The sequence below is a fragment of the Symsagittifera roscoffensis genome, chromosome 2 (genome assembly GCF_963678635.1).
Source record: "Symsagittifera roscoffensis chromosome 2, txSymRosc1.1, whole genome shotgun sequence".
Taxonomy (NCBI): domain Eukaryota; kingdom Metazoa; phylum Xenacoelomorpha; order Acoela; family Convolutidae; genus Symsagittifera; species Symsagittifera roscoffensis.
This window is the reverse complement of record NC_087063.1, coordinates 77241137-77263696: the sequence shown is the minus strand read 5'-3', so window position 1 is coordinate 77263696 and position 22560 is coordinate 77241137. Positions and strand designations below refer to the sequence as shown.

Below are 22560 nucleotides of genomic sequence, written 5' to 3'. Positions count from 1 at the left end.
AAGATCGAGTTTTGAATGATTTCTCAACTAGTTCTTAAATGAGCTTTCAACATTTTTCAGCTTTCGGATTTTTTCAACTTCTTTTACGCTTTAATTGAACCAATGACCTCGATAAATGTTGCTTCCATCAATCTTTTCATCTGTTTTAGGTCCACACAAGAAACAGGAAGCAGTGATTTAATCATCTCTTCAGTCTGTGATTGATTGCCATTTTCATATACCTTCCGATTATTCAACTTAACTTCCCAATTTCTTATCGAAACCGCTTTTCGCTTTTTATCTATTCGATTTCTTTCGCTATTGAAAATTATTTTTCAATTTTTTGATTACTGTCTTAATTTACAGGTCTAAACGGTCTGATTAAATTTTCACCGCTCTCAGATTTTACTTGAAATTGAGTTCCAGTCTAATTTTCCTTTTTAAAATTTCTTATGCAACTTTATTTATAATCAATCGACTCAGTTAGAAGAAAACCATGACTGAAAATTTTGTGTTTCTCATAAACCCGAAGCTCTTAAGTATCCTTTCAAAGGAGAATTTTTGCTTTATAAAGAAAAAGGAAATTATTCTGGAAAAGCATTAAGAAGAGTAATAAGGAGCTTTGCATATACATTTTTGTTTGAATTACATATCCTTAAGATGGTAATTTTTACCTGAAGTACCGCCTCAAATCCTACCCTTGCGATTTTGAATTGTAACACTTCTTTTGAGAAAAAATAAAAAGGTTATATTTCAGTTTTTTGCTTGGTTCGTGTATCAACTTGAATTACAATATTTAATTTATTTCGCGGATCTACACCAATAATACGGCCCAACCAATTTTAATCCCTTTCTCCACCCTTATGCACATGATGTTAGCTTTATTCCAAATTTCTCTTTATACTTTTTCCTCAAAAAGGTCGCGAAGTTCGCGTGAAAAAAATTAAAAGCGATATTACCCTTGAAATAAAAAAGGAACTTAACGAAAGCCCGTTATTTGCGCCAGTGACAAAATGTCATTCTTGCTGACAAAAGCTTTCTGGAGCCGAAGAGAAAAAACTGACAAGTGCAAAAGTGCAAATGGAGTTTTCAATCCCAACTGCAGATCACATACCTTCACTTCAGATTCTAAATCCCCCTTTAACAATAACCAACTTAACAAAGACAATATGACCGCCAATTCTGCTGGCCAAGGTCTGGGTTCAATTTACGGTGTCCAAAATGGACCCAATACAGGCGCTGCTTCCAATAGCTTTTCAAATTCTGCCGGAAATCTTGGCCTCCAGCCGCAGCATTCACCGATCAGTCCAGTTCAAACACCTGTAAGAGACAACCAATCACAGAGCTTAACAGCGACTCACACCCGCAGGAAGTCTTGTATCAATTATCTTGAGTCCAGCAGCGAGGACTTATCCGAACAGGGCTCGACGTCGACGTGCTTGGGCGACACAGATCGGAGGATTAACGTCCGAACTCTAAGTCTAATAGTCTGCACTGTTAGGTTAGTTTACACTCATTTATATTACTTAAAGAGACTGATAAGATTAACTGCAGTTGTTTCAAGCCAAAATAAAACACAAAATTCTCCAAGGTTTTGGTTTCCAAGGACTTTTACCACTTTTCCATTAATCTGAATTTTATGAGTCTTTGAGGCGTCATGGGTTCAAAAGGGTTTGTGAGTTATTATCAATAATCTTGAAATTTATTCAAATTGTATCTGCAAAGAAATATTACAACCATTTTCCTTCTTTTTAATTTTTTTTATCAAGTATTGATAAATGCAAAATACCCCCTTTTTACAAGTATGATTTTACAAGAAAAAAGAAAAATTCAAAAAAAAAATAAATTTGCGATATGACCTCAAATGAGCCCACGTGAAGTGGTTAGCTAGATTTCACTCAAGATAGAGTTTGAAAAGGGTTCTTTTCCCCATCGATTGAGCAGGAGAAAAAAGGATATTTAATTTGGTGTTGCGAAGCTTCGTTATGAAGACGTTAAAACCACTCATCGGAAATGAAGAGACAGAAACGTGACATAATTGGAGGGAAATAATTAAGCCGAAATACTATAACGGAGGCATTGAGTTCGACTCAAAAGAAGCCTGAAAACTGTCCAGCAAAAAGTAGGAAAAAAACAGCGTATTGCACCTTTTTGTAACAAACCAAATGATGCACAGTAAATTTTAAAAGTCAATTAAAAAAAAAACTATGCTTTCAACTTTTTCGATTTTATTTTCATTCAGGCATACCGGATGTGAATACTTCAAAAAACGTCAATCTTTGTGCTTCTGATCACTATATACTTATACAGGGGCGGATTTAGGGGGGGGGGGGGGGGCGGACGCCCTCCCCTCACGGATTCGACCCCCTGCCGACCCAAAGGGTCCCCCTTTGATACTTTTTAAGAAATCCATTTTGGCCGACCGACCCTAAGAATTTTCTAAAGGCGCCTTCGGCGCCAATATATATTAACTTTAGGGGGAGCGCGCGCCAAAAAAACACGATTTTTTTGTCAACATTTTTCAAAAAGTGCCCAAAAACGGCTTTTTTAACAGTTTTTTTTCAAAAATTTGCCTGCGGCCCTGAAAATTTTGCCCAAAATAGGGGAAAATATTGCTTTGGGAGAGCTTGAAAAATCAATTTGGTCGACCTAAAAAAAAAAAGGTCGTCAAAATTTTCGAAAATTTTTTGAAAATCCGCCCCTCGAGAAAATCCTAGATCCGCCCCTGTACATATACATGAGTGTACATAAAGAAATAATTATAAGCAAATATATCATGTTGGGCATAAAGAGATGTTTAACTTGTGTAAGTTTTTGCTCATGTATTATAGCCTTTCGCGTAATACAGAACCAAACAACAGAAGCTAGTTTAGTTTACCTCAATTAAACTTAGAATGTTAGGTTGTTAGACTAAAACTAGATTTTTAGACTGTATTTCAACTATTATAATTTGCAACAAAAAAACCTCCGATCCTAAACAAGGAAAAACCGGATTGAGTCTAACGGTCTGTTGGATAAGTTCAATCGTAGCAGCCTCAACAAAAGCGACCATGCGCATTCACATTTTTCTGCAATTCAGTAAAGCGATTTGGGTAAAGATGTATTGCCCCTGCGGGTTAGTTGGCTCAGTCACCGTTCAGGATTACCCGTTTACAATATAATGCCAGATTGAGTACGATAATTATGATAATTGGTAAAATAACATTTTACGATGCTGCTGGATTACCGCCTGCAAATATCAATGCCACCGCCTGCAAATATCGTAGGCGGTAATCCAAAATATTAAATATCGATGCAACAATTTTGTGAGCAAAAAAGCCAGAACCATAAAATTACCCTTTTTCAGGCAAAAATTTTCATTCCTGTTGCTCTATTCTCATACCAGTAGTTTCTAGGTGAACCATGACGCGAGTGGAAACGTTAAGTTCCTTTCACACATAAGCTGGTATTTAGTGATTGTACAAACTAAGGGTGTACAGCACTGTTGGCGAAGTTAGGTCCTTAAAGATTTAGTCAGTGGAACATATTACATAAACTCAACTTGTTTCATTAAAAATTTATATTTTAATTGGTCATAAATTCCTGTTTTTGGTAGTTTCAAACCTGAAAAGTTTTCAAAATCTATAGTTTTGCTTTTACGGTCAAGATCGAGTAACTTAAAGTTTCTTCATTGTTGAAAAAGAACGGAAGTTAGAGATAGATATTAAGGAAAAAGATATAATCAGATCAAACTTAGCGCAGCCTTGATCACTTTTACCGACAATTTTTTTTATAAAGTGAAGCTGTTTGAAAAAACACATTTTTACCAAATTGAGATAATTATCGCGCACTTTTTTTTGTTCTATTTACGCGTAGGCGGGAAATTAAGCCGGCACAGAATCGATTTCTAGTTGAATTGAGGCAAAATACTTCATCTTTAAGTAAATAAAAATGTATCTTTGGAATAAATGACGCGAGATTTCTTGTTCCGACTAGCGAAGCAAGTGACGGAATGGTTATAATTCTGACTGGCTTTTTTATCATCAGAGAAACTTCGACCTCACACTAATTGTCTATACCTTGAGGTCTTAACAAAAAAGTTTCTTCCTGAAATCTAATTGGAAAATAAAAGCAATAAAAATTGGCTGATTCGGCCAACTTGGAATAAGTAACAGATTGTCAGTGCTTTTGTGATTTAATCCAAATCGAAAAAAAAACATTCATTCCAAATCAAATTGAGGCAAGCTCTTTAGTCTTAATATTACGCTATTAAACACTAATTAAAAAAAACATTTTTGAACAACGCGTATTAGATCGTGGTGAAATTGTTTAAAAAATCCTGGGAGTAACCAAAGGTCGGTATTTAAGGTGTGGGGAAATGGGGGGGGGGGGGGGGATAAAAAATAGGTTTTTCCGAAACTTACTTTGAATAAAAAACATTGAGATTGATAATGAAAAAATATATATAACCAAAAAAAACTGAATAAAACTTTGGGTAATTAACGATATCAAAAGCTACTCCATAGGAACTCGACAATAAAAGGTTCTGCGAGTTTATTTTAAATGCATATTTCATGCGGAATCATTTTCCGCGTTGAAGTTGCATTGCGACTCAGATATGTATCATAGATTTTTCATTTTTTTTGCATCCATGTATCATTCATGTTGCAGTTCCATTTAGTGATGTTTATCAATGTTTCATCTATGAAACAAGGATGCAAATTACATTCATGTTTCATTGATGAATCATGACTGAAACATGGATGTAATTTTTATGATTCACCCATGAAATATGGCTGCAAACTGAACTCGTGCATGTGGTGTTTCAGTAACGAGTCATGAACGTTTTCTCTCTTTTTCCTGATCTTCCCCCACAACACACATAATCATCAATTTTATGGTGTAACGAAGGGTTTTATAAGGTTAGGTATGAAACTCAAATAAGTTTGTCTCAGCCCAGTTAGTCCGCATGCCAATTTTGGTAACAATCGGACATTTTGGACAAAAAGTTACTCGTTAAAATTCGCTGAGGGGGAGCGAGGAAAATGAGCCCTTTTTCATCAATTTTCCATATTGATTAAAAAACTTTAGCAATAACTATTTCAGGGCAGATGAAACATTCAGTACGGGCAGTCTTGTTTTTAGAAGCGCTTTCAATAACAGTTAATCGCGAAGCAACTTAATCAAGTTTTTTTTGCACGACTAATAGGTGAAATATTTCATACCGAACCCCCAGGGCATGGCTGTTTGATTGCTGTACATTGCTAAATCAACCCGGTCCGACTTAGTTTATTACTTTCTATGGAAGATAACTTTGCGACTAACTGTCGCTTGTGGAAATGCTACCAGTTTTCGCCGCTGCTAATTATCGCTAGCAGCGAATCGTAGCCACGCGGAGAACTATGAATCACATCACATAAACATGACAGTCTTCGCATTTTTTACGAAGGAGCTCGAAAATTAGAAAAATAAATCTTAATTCATTGTCAGTTTTTTTTCCCAAAGTCAAATTAATTTTGATTTATTTCATGCGCTGGTTTGTCGTCTTCTTTTAATCTTGAAAATACCAGCGGATATTACGAACTCCGATGAGTACCCCCTTGGGAAGTTGCCTTTCTTCCTCAGCCAAATTATTAATATTTTAATATTAGCGTTAAAATCGTTCTTGTGACAGAAGCACGGAATAACCGAATGTTCTATGAGATGATTGCAACTCAGTATTCAAGTTAACTGTTTGCAAACCAGCAAGAGTAAAAACACAGTTTTGGTTCGCAAGGGGGGTTATATGCTTGGCTTGAAAATTTGTTCTGTGACGATTGAAGTAGAGTCTTACGTACTCTGCCTAGGGCAACTCAAAATAGGCATTTTAATTGATTTCGTCTGCAATAATAAGCATAACAGGCTTAGTTTAAGCTCTGTGGAAAAAACTAATCACCTTTTTCCAAACTGAGATACAATTTCACGGACAATCAAATTCGTTGTTTTCTTTCTGGCTCTTTTCACTTTTCGCTGTCTCTGATTCTGAAGTTAATTACCTGTGCTCGGCTCAAAGTTCGGCAGACGGTTGATTTTCATGCTCTACTATCAAAATGTACTATTACTATAAGTGGTAATGGTATGATAATACATTGTAGAAGTGAAAAAATCAGAAAATTACAGCATGATTAAGCAGAAAAATATATAAATCAGCCAAAAAAATGAAATATAAGCAAAAAATACAAAACTAAGCTGAAATTTTTTTAATCAAAAATATATGTAGAAAACATTTCAATAAGTAAAAAAAACATAAACAAGTAGAAAATACAATTTTTCACAAAAAAGAGCAGAAAAATATATTAGCAGAAAAAGTTTTCTTATGTGTGAATGCATTGTGTGAATGACATAACAGTGTCTTATTACTTTAAATATGCTTATAAAAATAGGCCAGTTACCCAAACTCATCTTCCGTTGCGAGAAAAAAATCTTGCAAATATGTTGGCAAAAGTGTTCTGAAAGAAGTGTAAATATCAGTAACTAGAATGGGAGGTAACAGCAATCCGTGCCCCCAGGATTTGGACTTCTTTGACGCAAAAACAAATCCCTGTGGACACTAGCTTAACGACACTCTTTTCAGTGAAACGGTTACAAGTACTTCAGCGCATTTTTTTCAATTTCATGCGAAAAGGATATTATTTCGAATTTTTCAAGTTATGAAATATTACATAACTGTTTTTATCGTGTCCGTCTAGCTTCACTTCAATATCCTGTATTAAGTATAATTAATTGAAGTAGCATTAAGTATATATGCATTAAGTAGCACATAGCGCTTGTTTCAAGGTTTTATATACGAGCAGAACAATTTTTCAAATTTTTTTTTTCATTTTAAACGTTGAAAAAATTTAACAGTTTTTCTTAATAACCCTAAAACTTAAACTACAGCGATATTACACTGTATGGTTTACACAACGAAAGCGCCGCCACAACAACATAATAACTAGTTATTGACTTCTTGATTTCAAGTTCTGCAGAAATTTGCCGTTGAACTTTTATTATGCCGTTTTTGCTTTTTAGCTACTTGATGTTCGGAGCTGCAATTTTTGACTTCATCGAATCTGAAAACGAAGAAGAACAACGAGCCGAGCTGATCGAACGCGAGAAAAATATCTCCGAGCGGTACAACATTTCACAGGATGACCGGGTCGAGCTGGAAGAAATTTATGTGCGACTCGTGCCCTTCAAGTCTGGAATTCAGTGGAAATTCACCGGCGCTTTTTACTTTGTTTTAACTGTCATAACTACTATAGGTTACGGTCACGCTGCCCCAGCCACCCGAGTTGGAAAAGTGTTTTGCATGGCGTACGCTTTCATCGGCATTCCACTGTCCTTAACCGTGTACCAGGCAGTCGGCGAACGTTTGAACACTTTCACTGCTTGGTGGTTGATGCACGCTAAATCCCGATTCTTCAAACGACCCAAAACTGAGGTAGAGATTTTTTCAAAGTTTTTGAATTTTCAATTATTAAATGTTTTATCGAGACTATATTTTGGTAATAACAGTGTTATTTGGCTCGTTAGTATAATTTTTCAGCTCAATTTTCCAAAAAAACTTCAAAATTAAGGACAAATTGTGTTACCCGGGTTGACCCAAAATGCTAGTCATACAATTTCCATATATGGAAAATTGCTAGTCATACACTTTCCATGCAATTCCATACGCACAGAAAATTGCATCAAAGGTCTATGATTAATATTTTTTCATATATGGAAATTGTAAGACTAGCATTTTTCCATAAACCAAAAAGATTGATTTTTTACATTTTAATTTCTCAAAATTTATTGGTTGTGTTCGTAACCGAACACAAATGGCATAAACCTTGGTTACTCAAACGTAGTATTCAAAGGTTTAGCCGTCACGCATTAAAAATGCTTAGGAAAAGATGTCTTAATTCTTTCTCACGCAAATAATATAACGAAAGCATCAAACTTTTAAATTTTGGCAAAAATTTTCAGAGATGATTATTTCTAAAATTTGAATTTTCAAATTACCAGACATTGATCAAGGCATACAAAAACATGCCATACAAAAAAAAGAGGAGTCTTGAGCATTTTTAAAAAATGTTATCAAGAGAAATGGAAAAAACCCAATATTAGTATATCCAGGACTACGTTATACACACAAAAAGTTAAATTTTGCATGCAAAATTTTTTTTTCAAAAAATGTTTGTTTGAGTACGAAAATCATTTTGCGGTTGAAATAAACACAAAAAATTTTTGGGGGCAATTTCAAAAATACTTCGAAAATTTTTCGTTGTCGCCATCAAAAAATGATAGTCATACAATTTCCATATATGGAAATTGTATGATTAACATTTTTTTTGACAAAAAATTTTTCTTTTTTATTTAGTACGATACACCAAAATTTATGCCAAAACAAGAGAAAAGTTCTTCGAAAATTCGATAACACCATTTTAGCAAAATGTATGAAATTTTTATGATTAGTATTTTTTCATAGACTTAGTTTATGGAATTATATGATTAGCATTTTTGGCCTATGGAGGTCAACCCGGGTAACTAGCCGAATAGACTAATTTGATTATTGCAGATCCACGATTAACCTCAAAATGTAGATGATATCAAAAACGAAAGCATTCCAATTGAATACAAATTTTAATACCTTGAGATATTGAGGCCTTGCATGTATGTGCATATGGTTACGAGTGCTATGGAACGTTTGCTTTTTCTTCCGACTTTCGATACGAAAGTAACGGAATATTTGTGCTCGGGGTGGCTTTTCTTCTTCAGACAAATTTCGACTTTTTAACTAGCTATTTCTGACGGATTTTTTAAAATATCATTCAAAAGGCATTGTTTTCATGAGCTTAAATTTGAAAAGATAGTACACCTGTGATCATTTTTCGTAAAGTTATGGGGTTTAAAGATTGCCATTTTGGCCAATTTGGGACAATTAACGCGCGATAATTTTCGCGCTATTAACCCGTAAGCGGAGATTTAATCCGTCTTAGAAATCGTTCCAAAAAGGTTCAAGAAAGCTTATTTGTCCTAGTTTATCAGTTAATAGGAGCGAAATTTTTTCTTTTGTACTTTATATGGCGTGTGGGGGGATGTTTTTCAGAGAAAAAATTTCAAACTTAGAAAAAAAATTTGACTACTTAAATTGACTACTTAAATTCATTTTTCATTTCAAATAAGGGCCCCTAGAATCAGCGTTACTGATATTTTCACGGGCACTTAAATTGAGAGAAATGCTGGATTTCAAAATAGTAGCATTTTCGTGCTCTTTACGGAACAATTTTTAATTGTGATCAATTCATTGAAACCATTGTTTTCTCAAACTAGACTGCTCGTATCAGGGCGAAGCCCTGAGTGTTCCGACTAATTGGCCTCGGATAGTTTTTGTTGAATTAAATATTGTCAAAACTGAGAATTATAGGCTGATAATATCAAAAAATAATTGGTGCATTGTGAGAGGTATATGGAGTTAATAAAGCAAATTAGCTGTTTCAATTCACTTTGGAACGATTTTACAGTGAGGGATAATCAAACAAGTAATTTTAGACATACTCATGGTAGGTTACTACAGTTTACACGGCTGACACATGCAGCTCAAGAGATCGATCCACCGAGGGTCCAGAGTTTTGTAAAAATGGTCTGAAAAAGAACCACCCGAACAAAGATATTCTTTGAACGTCGGAACATTAACCGATACAAGTTACTCAGTTTTTTCACAAATGCATTGTTTAACATCGTCCTGTTTACACTTGCGAAATAAGTGTATTAGTAGGAACCTTCTTTATTTCCATCCTAAGTCGCAAATGATGGCGCCACTTTTGGGGCACCTTTACAGCTTTTTCATAGCATGTACTTTGGCATTCGAATAGTATTAAGTCATAACAGTCGATGCATTTTAACTTTTCAAATGAACCGGAAAAAAAAGATTTATTTCAAACAACATAACAATATGAAAAACTCGAGTTCAGTAGCTTTCTAACTCAATGTATCTCGCAATGTTTTGAAATGCAATTTTATACATTAATTGGATTTCTGCTTTGCGATTTGTTACATGCAAAGTTAATTGGATGCCTTCAAATTGTTATAGTCAAAATTTTTAATTGCAAAATAGAGTCTATATGAATTTGGTGCCACTCTTGCTGAATCGCATTAGAAAATTTTTAGCAAATGTAGATGCTTTATTCGTGACTAGTGTTTGTCTATTGTTAAGCGTTAGCCGAGTTCTTGCTAAATCGGGGCTTATTTCTGCTTTATTTTTTTTCGCTTGATAGAGCTGCTTTTTGGTCGTGTTCTCGCAAGTGTCTTCGAAGTGCAGCTTCGCCTCTGTGTAAAATTCTGTCAAAGTGCACAAAATCCGAATAGCTAGAGCCCACGCATTGTGCATTCTTGAGTGTGTCTTTGTTCTTGATTCTTATTAATATCGTTTAGAAAAATTAGTTGTTTTGATTTTTGAGTAAGAGGGCGGAATATTTGTGCTCGGGGTCGCTCTTATCAGACAAATTTCGACTTTTTAACAAGCATCTTTTGACATTTTTTCTTTACCACCTGAAAAGTTTCATTAACCTGATCAAATATTTTAAGTAAAAGTTTCTCTGTGATCATTTTTGTAAATTATGGGACTTTAAAATATGCCAATTTGACTAATTTAGGACAAATAACAAGCAAATTATTTCCAGCTAGTAACGCATAAGCAGTTACTTGAATACAAATTTGTTCAAATACTTTTGATGCACTCAATATTTAGCTGTATGCAAAATGTATCACTTTAAAGTTTAAATAGTGTGTGGGGCATAATTTTCATAACTTTCAGAAAACAACCTCAAAAAAACTTTCATGTTTTTTTTTCAAAAATTTTATCCATTCGTTTTTAGCGAAGATCAATACATAGACCTTAAAAGAGAGTTGGAACATTCAGGGCTTCGACTTGATTTGAGCAGTCTTGTTTAACTTGACTTTCTTTAACTTGACTTCGTTGACTTTATCGTTTATGCAGTTTATCTTAATGATAAAAAGTGGATTCACACGAGTCGACAATAAAATTGCAACAGAAAGTTTGGAAACACCAAAAAAACTTCTATTTTTAATTTTTCAGTTTGCAGTTCTTATGGTTTTTTGATAATTAGCAACAGACGCGAAAATTTTAATCTGCAATTTCGAGGTGTTTTAGACAACGATCGATTCAAAAAACCAATTCAAACCAATACATAGAATTTTTTGGCTACTTTGGGATCACGTACTGTTCGAAGTTAGGCTAAAATAAGCTAATTTACTATAAAGCAGGTTTGAAAACTGGGTTTCATCAACAAGTTTGAGAAAAGTTCAAAAATACATACAATTAGATGCCAATTTTGAGGATTTTAAGTCCCAAATATATTTCTGGGACCCAACCATCGTTTTGGAAGCCAATAAGTTTTCATTATTTATAAGGAAATAAGTGATAAAATCAGTCAGCTTAGCTTTGCGCTTGAAGGGCACTGATTGAGTCTTAAGCTACCAACCACAGCATATTCTGATGCGCAAAGGAAAGAATACGCGAAAACCAGTCAATGTCCTTTTAAATGTCCAAAACGGACTGATTTTATTGCTTTTCTTCATTCGAATTTATGAGTAATGAATTCTTATTGGCCGCAAAATTTTTCGCTCAGACGGTCAATCGCACATGAGCGACGCCCCCTATTGTTTCAATAGCAGTTTTTATCAACTTTTTTTATTTTTGATTTGTTTGACTGACAGGTGCAGGTGACTCAGACGGAGCTGGTGATGGCTGGATGGAGTGCGTGCAGTCTGGTGTTGTTCGGAGGGGCTGCCGTGTTCTCCCACTACGAACAGTGGCGATACTTTGACTCCCTATATTACTGTTACATCACCCTCACAACCATAGGCAAGTAATCCTGTCCAACCCCCCCCCCCCCCCCCACCCCAGAACCCCTAGCCTCCCCAGAGCCTTTATGTTATGTATGTAAAAGTTCAGAATTTGGTTCATAAGGCGACCTTGGTGAGTAATCCTATACATACGCAGACACACACATACACACACTAATACAACTCTCATTTTCATCTTTGAGCAGAAGGTAGGAAAAACTTCAACCCAAAATTTGAACCCCTTTGATCCCCATAAATGGAAGGGAGACGGAAAAGAGGATCGAACGGGAAGTGAAGTGAATGAGGGCTAGGTGTTATTAAGTGATTTGAGCCCCTAATTTGGTCAAACAACGCCCACTTCGTTCTAGTTTAGGCTAATTGTCTCAAATTACATATTAAAATTCGCCTAAGAGCAGATTTTGAACGCATTATTGAATTTTTTGCGCGTATTTGACATTATTAGTGGGAAAAAAACTCTTTTTAAAGAGTATTTTTTGTTGTGTTAAGTGCTCCTTAATTACAGGAAAAACCCCTCAAAAAAGCAAGAATCTACTGAAAAATCTCCCCACCTACCTGGTATCTAGTGAAGAATATCCACCTCTATATACAGGCGCGGATATAGGAATTTCTCGAGGGGGGGGGGGTTTCAAAAAAAATTGAAAATTTTGTTAACCTTGGTTTTTAGATCGACCAAATTGATTTTCTTAGCTCTCCCAAACCATAATAAAGACCCTAGTTTGAACAAACTTTCAGCGTCAAATTTTTTAAAAAGGCAAAAAGCGTTCTTGAACCCTTTTGTATAATTTGGACCAAAAAATAGCGTTTTTTCGGCGCGCGCTCCCCCCTCAAAATAAGTATAGATTGGCGCCCAAGGCGCCTTTAGAAAAAACTTAAGGTCAGTCAGCCAAAAATGGATATCTAAAACAGTACAAAGGTGGACCCCCGCTACTGTCTATGTATAAGTACTGTAAATTAGCTCTAGATAACATTATGAAATTTTAATGCAAGAAAACCAAATCTCAACTAATTATCAACAGTTCAAAGCAGAGGTGTCAGTTTTGGATACATGTACTTTTGAGATGGTATGTTACATGCCTCATTACTTCAAATTTTTGAAATCATCCGAAGTTTAATCATCTATATTTAGTTTTAGGGCATGCTATGTTTCGGTCAAGATATGTACTCGGTTTTCTCACTCAATCGAGTGAATTTCACCAAAAAAAAGCCAATTTTTAACACAGTGTCGAAACTGAGCTTCGCGCCACTTCCGATACAACTAGATTTATCACAATCAATGAAAATAGTTGAAAAGAAACATGCTTATACAATAGAATGCAAAATCACCGTCGGCACAAATCTTACCAAACGGTAACACAGCCGAAATCTATTTAAGAATCTCTCCTCCCCGCCCTATGGTATCTAGTAAAGAAACTCCACCCCTATAAATAAACACTGTAAGTTAGCACTAACGGTTTCTGTCATAAATTCTAATTTTGCTGCATTCTGATTCGCCGAAAAATCGGTTTAGTAAAATTACTTAACAATCAGGCCCCGAATTTAAATTAAATTACTATTTTTTTGTGCTTAACTAACTATTTTTGAAAAAATGGGGGAAAATGAATGAATCAGAGAGATGCGCTTCATTTTAAATATTTCTTTTGAAATTCTTCAGACAACCGACCTTATTTCCAAAACTATTCGCCAACACTGACATCTTCGCCAAAGTCTGTGGTCACATGGCGGATAGTTGATTAGATGCTGTAAATTATAAAATTGAAAATTTGAAAACTTTCTGGTGATACTTCATGATGAAATACTCGGGTTTTCTCTCAGACTCGCTACATTTCTTAAAAGAATTTTCATTAAAATTGATTTTTTTCGTTACTGCAGCAAGTTTTATTGAATTTTTCTTCATTTATTTTGATGGTTTTTGAGGAACTCTTTAGTTATCTAAGATGCTTATTTTTATTTAACTAAAATCCGGGGCCTGTTAGCAATATCCCCGCCCCATACTTGAAAGGGGGGAATGTCAAGTAGATTCAAAAGCAACATCTGTTTATCCTCTACCAAGAGGGAATATGTTTTTCTTGAGTGCCCAAGGACGTGCGCAGACATTTTTCTAGGGGGAGTTTTCGAGGAAAAAAAATAAAAATTCGTCGACTTTTCTTTAGATCAACCAATTAGAGGACCCAATTTGTCAAAATTTTTCTGCGCCGCAGTCAAATTTCTGAAAAAAAACAGGCTAAAAATGACGTTTTGAGCGCTTTTAAAAACATTTGATCAAAAAAATGTTTTTTTTTTCGGCGCGTGCTCCCCCCTCAAACTTAGTTTTATTGACGTTATTGGCTTTAGAAAACTTTTGGTGTTTGTCAGACAAAAATGGATTGGTGTTTGTCAGACAAAAATGGATCTCGTAGAAATATACCAAAGGGGGACCCTTTGGAAAAATTTGGCAACTAGAATTGAAAAAGCGGCGGTCGACAAACCCCCCCCCCCCACCGCCTCCTCCCGCCTCTGCACGCTTCTGTGAATGCCATAGGTCACAGGATTTTTAAATAGATGGAAATTCAAGATCGGTCTCATTATTTAAGGCATTCAAAGGCAAGGAAGCAAGAATACAAAAATGGTAAAATTTCACTCTGAAAGTCTGCCAGTGACGTAGTTTAAAAGGGCTGCTGGTTTATTCAAAAGTGATCAGAAATAACAGTTTGCTTATTGGCTAATTTGTCTTTCAAACTAATTCAATCGATGCAATGCACTTAAGTCCAAATTAAAAAAGACCTTTAAATCAAACAATGTCTCGATTTTTTCACGCCTCTATGGCTGAAAGGTATTACGTTTTCTAACGACCTTTTTATTATGTTTCAGCACTGTATTGTGAAAATGCTAATTTTATGACACTTGACCGCATTTTTTTTACTTTTAAAAAAAGATATTGGGAAACATAGTGCCAAATTTTATGGAGTTCACGCAAGACTAGCCTTAGTTTAATTTTCTAAAGTATTTAAAACATTAGGTTGAAAAATTAAACTGCAAATCTATCAATTTTAAATGAAAGCTTGCTTTTAACAACTAATTTTTTTATTGTGATTAGTTTTGATCTTTAATGATATAAAACACATTGGTAATTTATTTTTTTAGCTTCTTAAAATTTGACCTTTGATTTCAGGATTTGGAGACTACATCGCCTTGCAAAACGACAACGCACTCCAGAAAGACCCAAAGTACGTCTTCTTCAGTATATTATACATAATGGTAGCTCTATGTGTAGTCGCATCCTCCATAAATCTCCTCGTACTAAAATTCCTCACTATGAACACAATGGACGAAAAAGAAAATGCGCAGAACGAGGCTCGAAAGCAGTTCTCAAACGTGTTACGACAAGTAGCGCACGAGCGAAGTCGGCCGGCTAGTGTGTGTCAAATAGACGCAGAGCCGAGTTCAAATCACGTGAACAGCCCGACACGACAAAACCCAAGATTCACCCGAACGAGCGCCGAGTACTCGAATTGGGACCACCACGCGACTCCAAGCTCGCTGGAAAATTCCACAAATTCCTATCATCACACAGGAGGAATGAAACGTCTGTATACAAAGAATTCTGGGAAATCATTTCATCACATGGCAAAACGACCTTCACTTGTAGCAAATTCAATCTACCGTCAAGACGACTATAACGTATAGACTCGTCGCAAAAATTTCCCAGTGAAATCTTTCGCCAATGAGATAAAACCACGAACTTATATCACTCAGCAATTTAGATAAGGAAAAATTGAGCTCTATTTTTGTTCATTATGATTATTATAATTGTCTTTAATTTAATAGTCTAATGTTTATTTAGATACGCTGTTTCGAGTTCAATTTTTTGAATATTATATTTTATGTCTTTAGTTTCAAGTAGTTTCAGCCTCACGTTTCTTCATTGGGCACTAACAGGTGACAATAATTTGAATTTGACAGCTGAATATGCCAAATGTAAATTTGACCAAAGGGTGTTTTGAACAATTCGAGTGTTAAAAAGAGGCGCCACATTGTTGTGAAACGCCATTTGAAACAAAAATAGGTAGACATTTATACAGAAGCCTATAATTTCGCGGAAAAAAGTACACGTATCACTAATTTTCTCCCCGCTTCGTGGTCCAAATAACCAAAAACCGTTGAATTGTCGAGTTGAACCATTATTCGTATAACAAGTTGTCCTAGCTTCAAGACTTGTTTAATTGTTTTGTAGCGATGTCTATCAGAAACTTTGCCACCAAGCCCACTTCTGGTCACCCTAGCCTCTTAAAGAGCACCTAACGTAAAAATAGATTTCATAAATCATAATCTAGCAATTATATAGGCAGGATATGCATTGTTGATTTTGGTAACCACAGTCGCGGTAAATGATGCGAATAACTTACAGTACTTAACTTCAACCACGATGCTAACCAGATCTTGAATTGCCACGGTGGGTCTAGATTTGCTGTCGCCCAAAATACTGGTCTTCCCAAATGAGTGGGATTGTCTTGAGCTGAGAATCCTGCTGGCTGCGCCATGTGATATCCTACGAGGTATCTTGTTGGAAAACTAAATGGTAATTCAAAGAATGTATTTTCTTAGCTTTGAATAAATAGTTTTTCTATTTGTTTTATGTTTAGCTACTGAGAGTGGTCCTGCAATTTTTAATCTGAGCTCTCAGCTGTGTACCAATGTATCTGATCTCATGATCTTGGACACAACTAATAATTATTATATTTAACACTGAAGGTTATTGTTACATCATCAATTACTGCTATTGCAGTAGCATTTTGACAGGCTTCATAACACTAAGGTGAAACTGTAGTACATCTCTCTTGTGGGTTTCAGAGTTTTCGAGTTTTCAAAGCAAAATGGTTGGTTTTCTGCAATAAAGCTGCGTTAGTTTCTGGAAAATAATCATGTCTATTTTTGCTAAATAGGACCTACTGAATCTGCAGGAAAATTTTTACAAAAAAATATTGGCTCCAAGAACTGTATTCGCATCGGGAGAAGTAATTTTTAATAACATTTGTAATTCGTATTTATTGATTATCCAGGATTGGTTTGTGGGATTTTTTAAAATGAGATTTTTTTTGTGACCCATTCGAAGTTTTGTTTTAAAAAATTACGCCTATAAGCGATAGTAAGTTTTATAAATAGGTTTTTTGGTAAAATAATTGATGTAGTGATGTCACAAAATCCAGATAAGAGTCAGTTATCGCTGATCATTTCAGCTGAACAAAAAATCCAGGATGTTTATATGTTTGAAAACCCACCGCTTTGTTTCGGAAACTATTTTGACTTTTTCGATGTCATCCTAGTCCCGCTCAGAAACCGCCCAAACCATGCTCAACATGCTCGAATCGCTCATTTTAAAGCAAGACTATTAGCTTAATTGTCACAAAAAACTTCTCAAACCGCTCAAAACATGCTTGAAACTGGGCTAGAAACCTCGACTCGGGCAATACAAAAATAAAAGAAAACTTATGCATTTTCAGACAGCATTGTTATCAGGGAATGAGTAGTAATACTTGCCTGACATGTACTATAAAGGTCCTGTTGAAAATACGGTTCAAAGCTGTTATTTTTATGAAAAATAATGTTAAAAAAATCATCAACCAAAGTGGAACAATTAATGAACAATCAAAATTCAGACGTCGATGTAAAACTACATACATGGGAAATTAGACGTAATTTTAAAGTTCACGCTTGTCAAAATTACTTACAAACTACAATTAATTTTCCCTGATTACATTTTTAATTACGTTCGAACATTTTAAACGCAAACCAAATTTTCACATGGCGCAAATGTTTAATTTATGAATCTCAAAATAAAGATATAATGATCGGAATAACGTTTTATAAATTTTTTTTTTTACAAATAAATTTATTTACAATTAAAATAAAATTATTATACTTGGTAGGATTATATACACTTATTGTAATTGTAAATGGAACTGTTTCAAGCTTTGCGTTTTGTTAGCCCTTTTTTGTCTATAGACGCTAGTTTTATTGGAGACGTCTTCTTTGCTTGTCCCCGTTCAGAACATATTTTTATGAAGCATTTTGAATAGAAGCTTTTGTGTATTTTTTTTAACTTTAGGTCAACTTTAAATTGATGCGACTAGGGGCTAGATGAACGGACGACTAAAGTCAACTTTAAAAAGCAGAACGAAACCAATTAATTTTTGAAAAAAGCGCAAACTGTGTAAAAGTCCACTAGCTAATAACATCTGCTTGTTTGGTTTGCTCGCTGAAATTTACATAGAAAGAAAACAGGCTCCAACCAGTTTTTCTTGTCCCCAGGTTGTTTTTTGAATTTTCAAAGGGTTGTTTATATATAAGTTTGTTCATTTCTGATAAACATCCGCGGTTCCTGATATGCGTTCAGGAAAACGAACTGAAAAAAATCAGAAAAGTAGATATGAAAACTCCGACCTCATGAGTAAAAAAAAATTACAGAAACCTTTCTATACGTCAGAATTGCCCCCCCCCCCTAAATCCGCCCCTGATTAGAACATAAACCTAATTTCGAACCGTTTTTCTGGACACTGAATTTTTTTTTATTTTTCTTGTTATTCGCATCACATTTTTGAAGGGTTTGAAATGATATATGTCCGATTTTCAGTCGTCGGAATAAAAATACCCACAGCGAAACTTCTTTCAGTAGACAATGCAGAAAAATCGTTAGACCACTGAACCTCTATATGGCTAAGTTACCATAATGATCAGCCTCAGGGTGCAGTCGGCGATAATTTTTTTGTCACAAGAGTAAAAAAACAATTAATTGATGACTTAGAAAAATTCAACAATACAGATATTCCCTCCTTTTGCTGTTAAATTAGAATGTTTTAGTAACGATGACCCACTAAATTTTCAACTGAATCGATTTATTTGCAAATGTTTTAAGTTCTTAAAATGATTTAAGTTCCAGCCTTTAAGTTCTCATCAAACTTAGTTCAAGGCTTCTGTCCGAACACTTTGTCAGAATCTCCCGCCCTCACGAAGTAGAAAACAATCAACATAACAACCCGCCATCTGATTTAACAGCCGTTTAAAGCTATCGTCTTTTGCTGAAGTTTCCATGATGTTCTGAAAAACTACTGTAGCAAACATTTAGTCACGCAATTTTTATGAAAACTAAAATGGCACAGAAAAGGCGAAAGATACGGAAAAAATGTCCCATACTCGGTTGGGACTGGTTAAGCGCAACAAATAAAATTTACCACCCACTATGCTTACTTGATACTTTTTTTGCATAAAGGTCCCACCCGTATCCAGTTTCAAGCGTTAATAATCGATTATATTACGATTTTAGTACCAGTCTCACTTAAATTGAGAAACAATCGAATTTATTCAATTAGTAATCGATTATAATCTCTCTTTTTAAAACCAAATTATAAATAATTATAATCCATTATAATCGACTATAATCGATTGTTTATTCGTCTATTTTTCGATTTAATTATAATCGATTATAATTTATTATAATCCATTATTTTTATTCAACTTTCTATTCCGTTAGTTTTGCACAAAAATCCATTATAATCGATTAAAATTGATAATAATCCCTTTTGTTTGTCCATTTGTGTCATCGAACTTGCATCTAAATTGCTTATATTTTCTGCTTTTTGTGGACGTTGGTTCCTATGAAAAATGAAAAAAATATGTTTTTAAAGTTTTCCAATTAATTCATTTTTATAAGTTTTTTTTTTCAGTGCGGTGTCTTGTCTCTTCGCTTACTCAAATTGATTTTAGGATAAAATCGATTTTGTTAAGCCCGCTGTCAGGGGAGGCATGGGGGGGCTACTCTTAATAGAGAGACCGAGTGATAGAAAATTTTCAACCGATCAGAAACAGCAGAAGTTCCTTTTCGCTGATTGGTTCTTGTATTCAATTTATAAGTTTTTTTTTTCATTTCTTCTATATTAGAGTTGTTTTGTGATGCATATTTTAAATTTTTTTAAACACCAAAACATCAGGAAATTGATTTAGTTTCATGTTTGATTCGGAAAAATTCTTTTTCATCTACCGCGAGAACCTTTCCACTCATATGAAAGGATTTCTATGAAACTTTTGTTTCATGGTAAAACATTTGTCTTCAGATGAACCAAAGTGTTCAAGAGATCTCTTTTTTAGAGATTTTCTTGTTGACACAAAAATAAGAAACCATAAGATGTAATTCGAACATAGGAAAATTTCGGCAAAATAAGAGATTATAATCGATTAAAATTGATTTTAAGGGTTTTTAGTAAGAACTATAATCAATTATAATCGATCATAAGAGATTATAATCTCATGGAAAAAATCACGATTATAATCAATTATAAATCCCTTAAAGACCTAATTTTGGTAATTGTAATCGATTATAATTGTCAAAAAATCATCATAATAATCCGTTATAATCGATTACTTACGCCTAAACTTGGATGCGTGCAGAGTCAATTTTGATTGGTCGAGCGTATTTGCATAATTTTCATCGCCCTCTAGCGGCAGTTTGCCACTAATCTGCTTCAATCTGATTGATCGAGAGATTAAGATCGAACTCCGTTGCGCTCTAGCAAATTTTTCAGAGAAAATAAATCCTAAGAATGACTCAGTTATTCATGTGTTTGCGATTGATCGGGGGCGTTAGACAGTGCCGAAGTTAGAGAGTGCCGAAAAAGGCGGGAAATATTGGAACGCAATTTAAGAGGCTAGCTTTTGGCGGGAAAATTAATAATGACACTTGAAACTTGTTCAGACTCAATTTTGGCGCCAAAATCGATGAGCAAACAAAACTTTCTTTTCTTTTCTCAATTAGTTCACGACAAATAAGTGGGGGCATGTCACGGAGCCGAATACCCGGATAGCCGAAAAAAAAATTCGTTCCCGGATAGCCGAAAAAAGTTCGATAATTCACTTTAAATAAGTGCTTAACAAATAAAATTAGAAAAAATCATGCGTTAAAAAGTAGTCGCATATTTGTTGTCAATTTATTCAATGAGATTAATAGTATCAACCAATCAAATCTCTTTAAATTATTCGCAGTTTTTGTGGCTATACTGGTCTGCGAAAATTAAATGATTTTTATTGGCCAATCAAATTTTGTGACGAATTGCTTTTTCGGCTATCCGGGAATGCGGCTCCGTGGGTACGCACCAAATAAGTCAGTTTCTCAGCAAAATCAGCACTAAATAAAATGTTCCGATTTATTCCTTCGAAAAGATCCGGATCTTATAATTTGGAAATTGAGGGTTATCGCTATAGAAAAAACAAAACTACGAAAAAGAAAGTATTTTACGTTTGTGTCGAATCAAATTGTCGAGGTACAACTACTGTAGACTCAAATTTCTCGGAAATTGTAAATTGTCCAACAATTCATAATCATCCTGCTGTTGACGACTACATTAAAAAAATCGAAATCCGCCAAAACATTGTATCTGCCGTAGAAAATGAACCATCGAGAAATATGTCGGAAATTTTTGAGGACGTAATTCAACAAATTCCGGAAAATGACGAAAATTGTGCCCCCAATTATCGAGAAGTTCGGCATATTTTATACTATCATCGAAAAAAGCAGTTGCCATGCATACCAAATACGGTGTCAGACATCAATTTTTCGAGTTCTTGGGCCAAAACGCTATCCGGAAAACAATTTTGCTTGCCAAAAACGATGAAGTTGGAGCAGTCGTTATGTCGACCAGATTTTTTATAGAAAATCTTTCGGATTGTGACACCATTTTGGCTGACGGAACATTTAAAACGGCTCCAGAACCATTTGCCCAGATTTACACAATTTTTGGTGTTTTCGAAAACCAGAAAATTCCATTGGTTTTTGCGTTTCTTTCGAACAAGAAAAAAGAGTCGTATATATTTCTGCTGCGGCTACTTGAAGCCAAGACCGAAAAATTGGGAAAACGATTTTCGCCCGAAATTTTTTTGACAGATTTTGAGTCCGGTTTTTGTGCAGCCATCAAAAACTGTTTCCCAATGGCTCAACACTTAGGGTGTCACTTTCATTACTGCCAGGCGATTTTCAAAAAAGTCCAAAAATTTCATCTTGCTACCGAATATCGTCAAAACCAAAAAATTCGAGAAATTATTCAGCGGCTTTTTACGTTGCCGTATTTACCAGTGGGGTTAGTGAGGACAAATTATACAAGATTGAAATATGACCGAAAAAACATAATCCTTTTCGGAATTTTTGCCGGAATATCAAAAATTTTCAATTATTTTGAAAAAACTTGGCTGAACGGAAAATTTTCTGTCAAAATGTGGAATTTATACAATCGACCACCTTCTCTCAATACTACCAACAGTTGCGAAGGATGGCATCACATTTGGAACAAAAAAGTCGGCAGATTTTACCCAAATTTTTGGGATTTGATACGAAAATTGAAGCGCGAAGAAAAAATGTCAAAACTCGCCCTCAAATCTTATCAGAATGGCGATCTTCCACCGAAAACCCGGAAAAAATACCGAAAAAAGAGAGATCAGATTTCCGCTCTGAAAAAATTGTTTGCTTCAAGAAATAGAGACATTGAAAACTATTGGAAAACTCTATGTGTTGTTTGTTATAAACGATAATTTTCGATAATTGACTATTTTCGGCACTCTTTAACAAATTTTCATTTTCAGCACTCTTTAACAAATTTTCATTTTCGGCACTCTTTAACAAATTTTCATTTTCGGCACTCTTTAACAAATTTTCATTTTCGGCACTCTTTAACAAATTTTTGTTTTCGGCAC

General features: G+C 34.8%; 1 protein-coding gene across 5 annotated transcripts in view; it reads left to right on the top strand.

Annotated features, from left to right (window-relative positions):
• Nucleotides 1–15671, top strand: part of LOC134840552 (potassium channel subfamily K member 15-like) — a 32842-nt gene extending 17171 nt beyond the window's left edge. For all 5 annotated transcript variants that reach the window (XM_063856445.1, XM_063856446.1, XM_063856450.1 and 2 more), the window contains 4 exons: nucleotides 150–1480; nucleotides 7009–7420; nucleotides 11701–11848; nucleotides 14999–15671. In XM_063856445.1, the coding sequence (XP_063712515.1) occupies nucleotides 993–1480; nucleotides 7009–7420; nucleotides 11701–11848; nucleotides 14999–15513 (1563 nt within the window). In that variant the 5' untranslated portion in view covers nucleotides 150–992 and the 3' untranslated portion in view covers nucleotides 15514–15671. The remainder of the gene's footprint in view (nucleotides 1–149; nucleotides 1481–7008; nucleotides 7421–11700; nucleotides 11849–14998) is intronic.
• Nucleotides 15672–22560: the final 6889 nt, after the last annotated feature.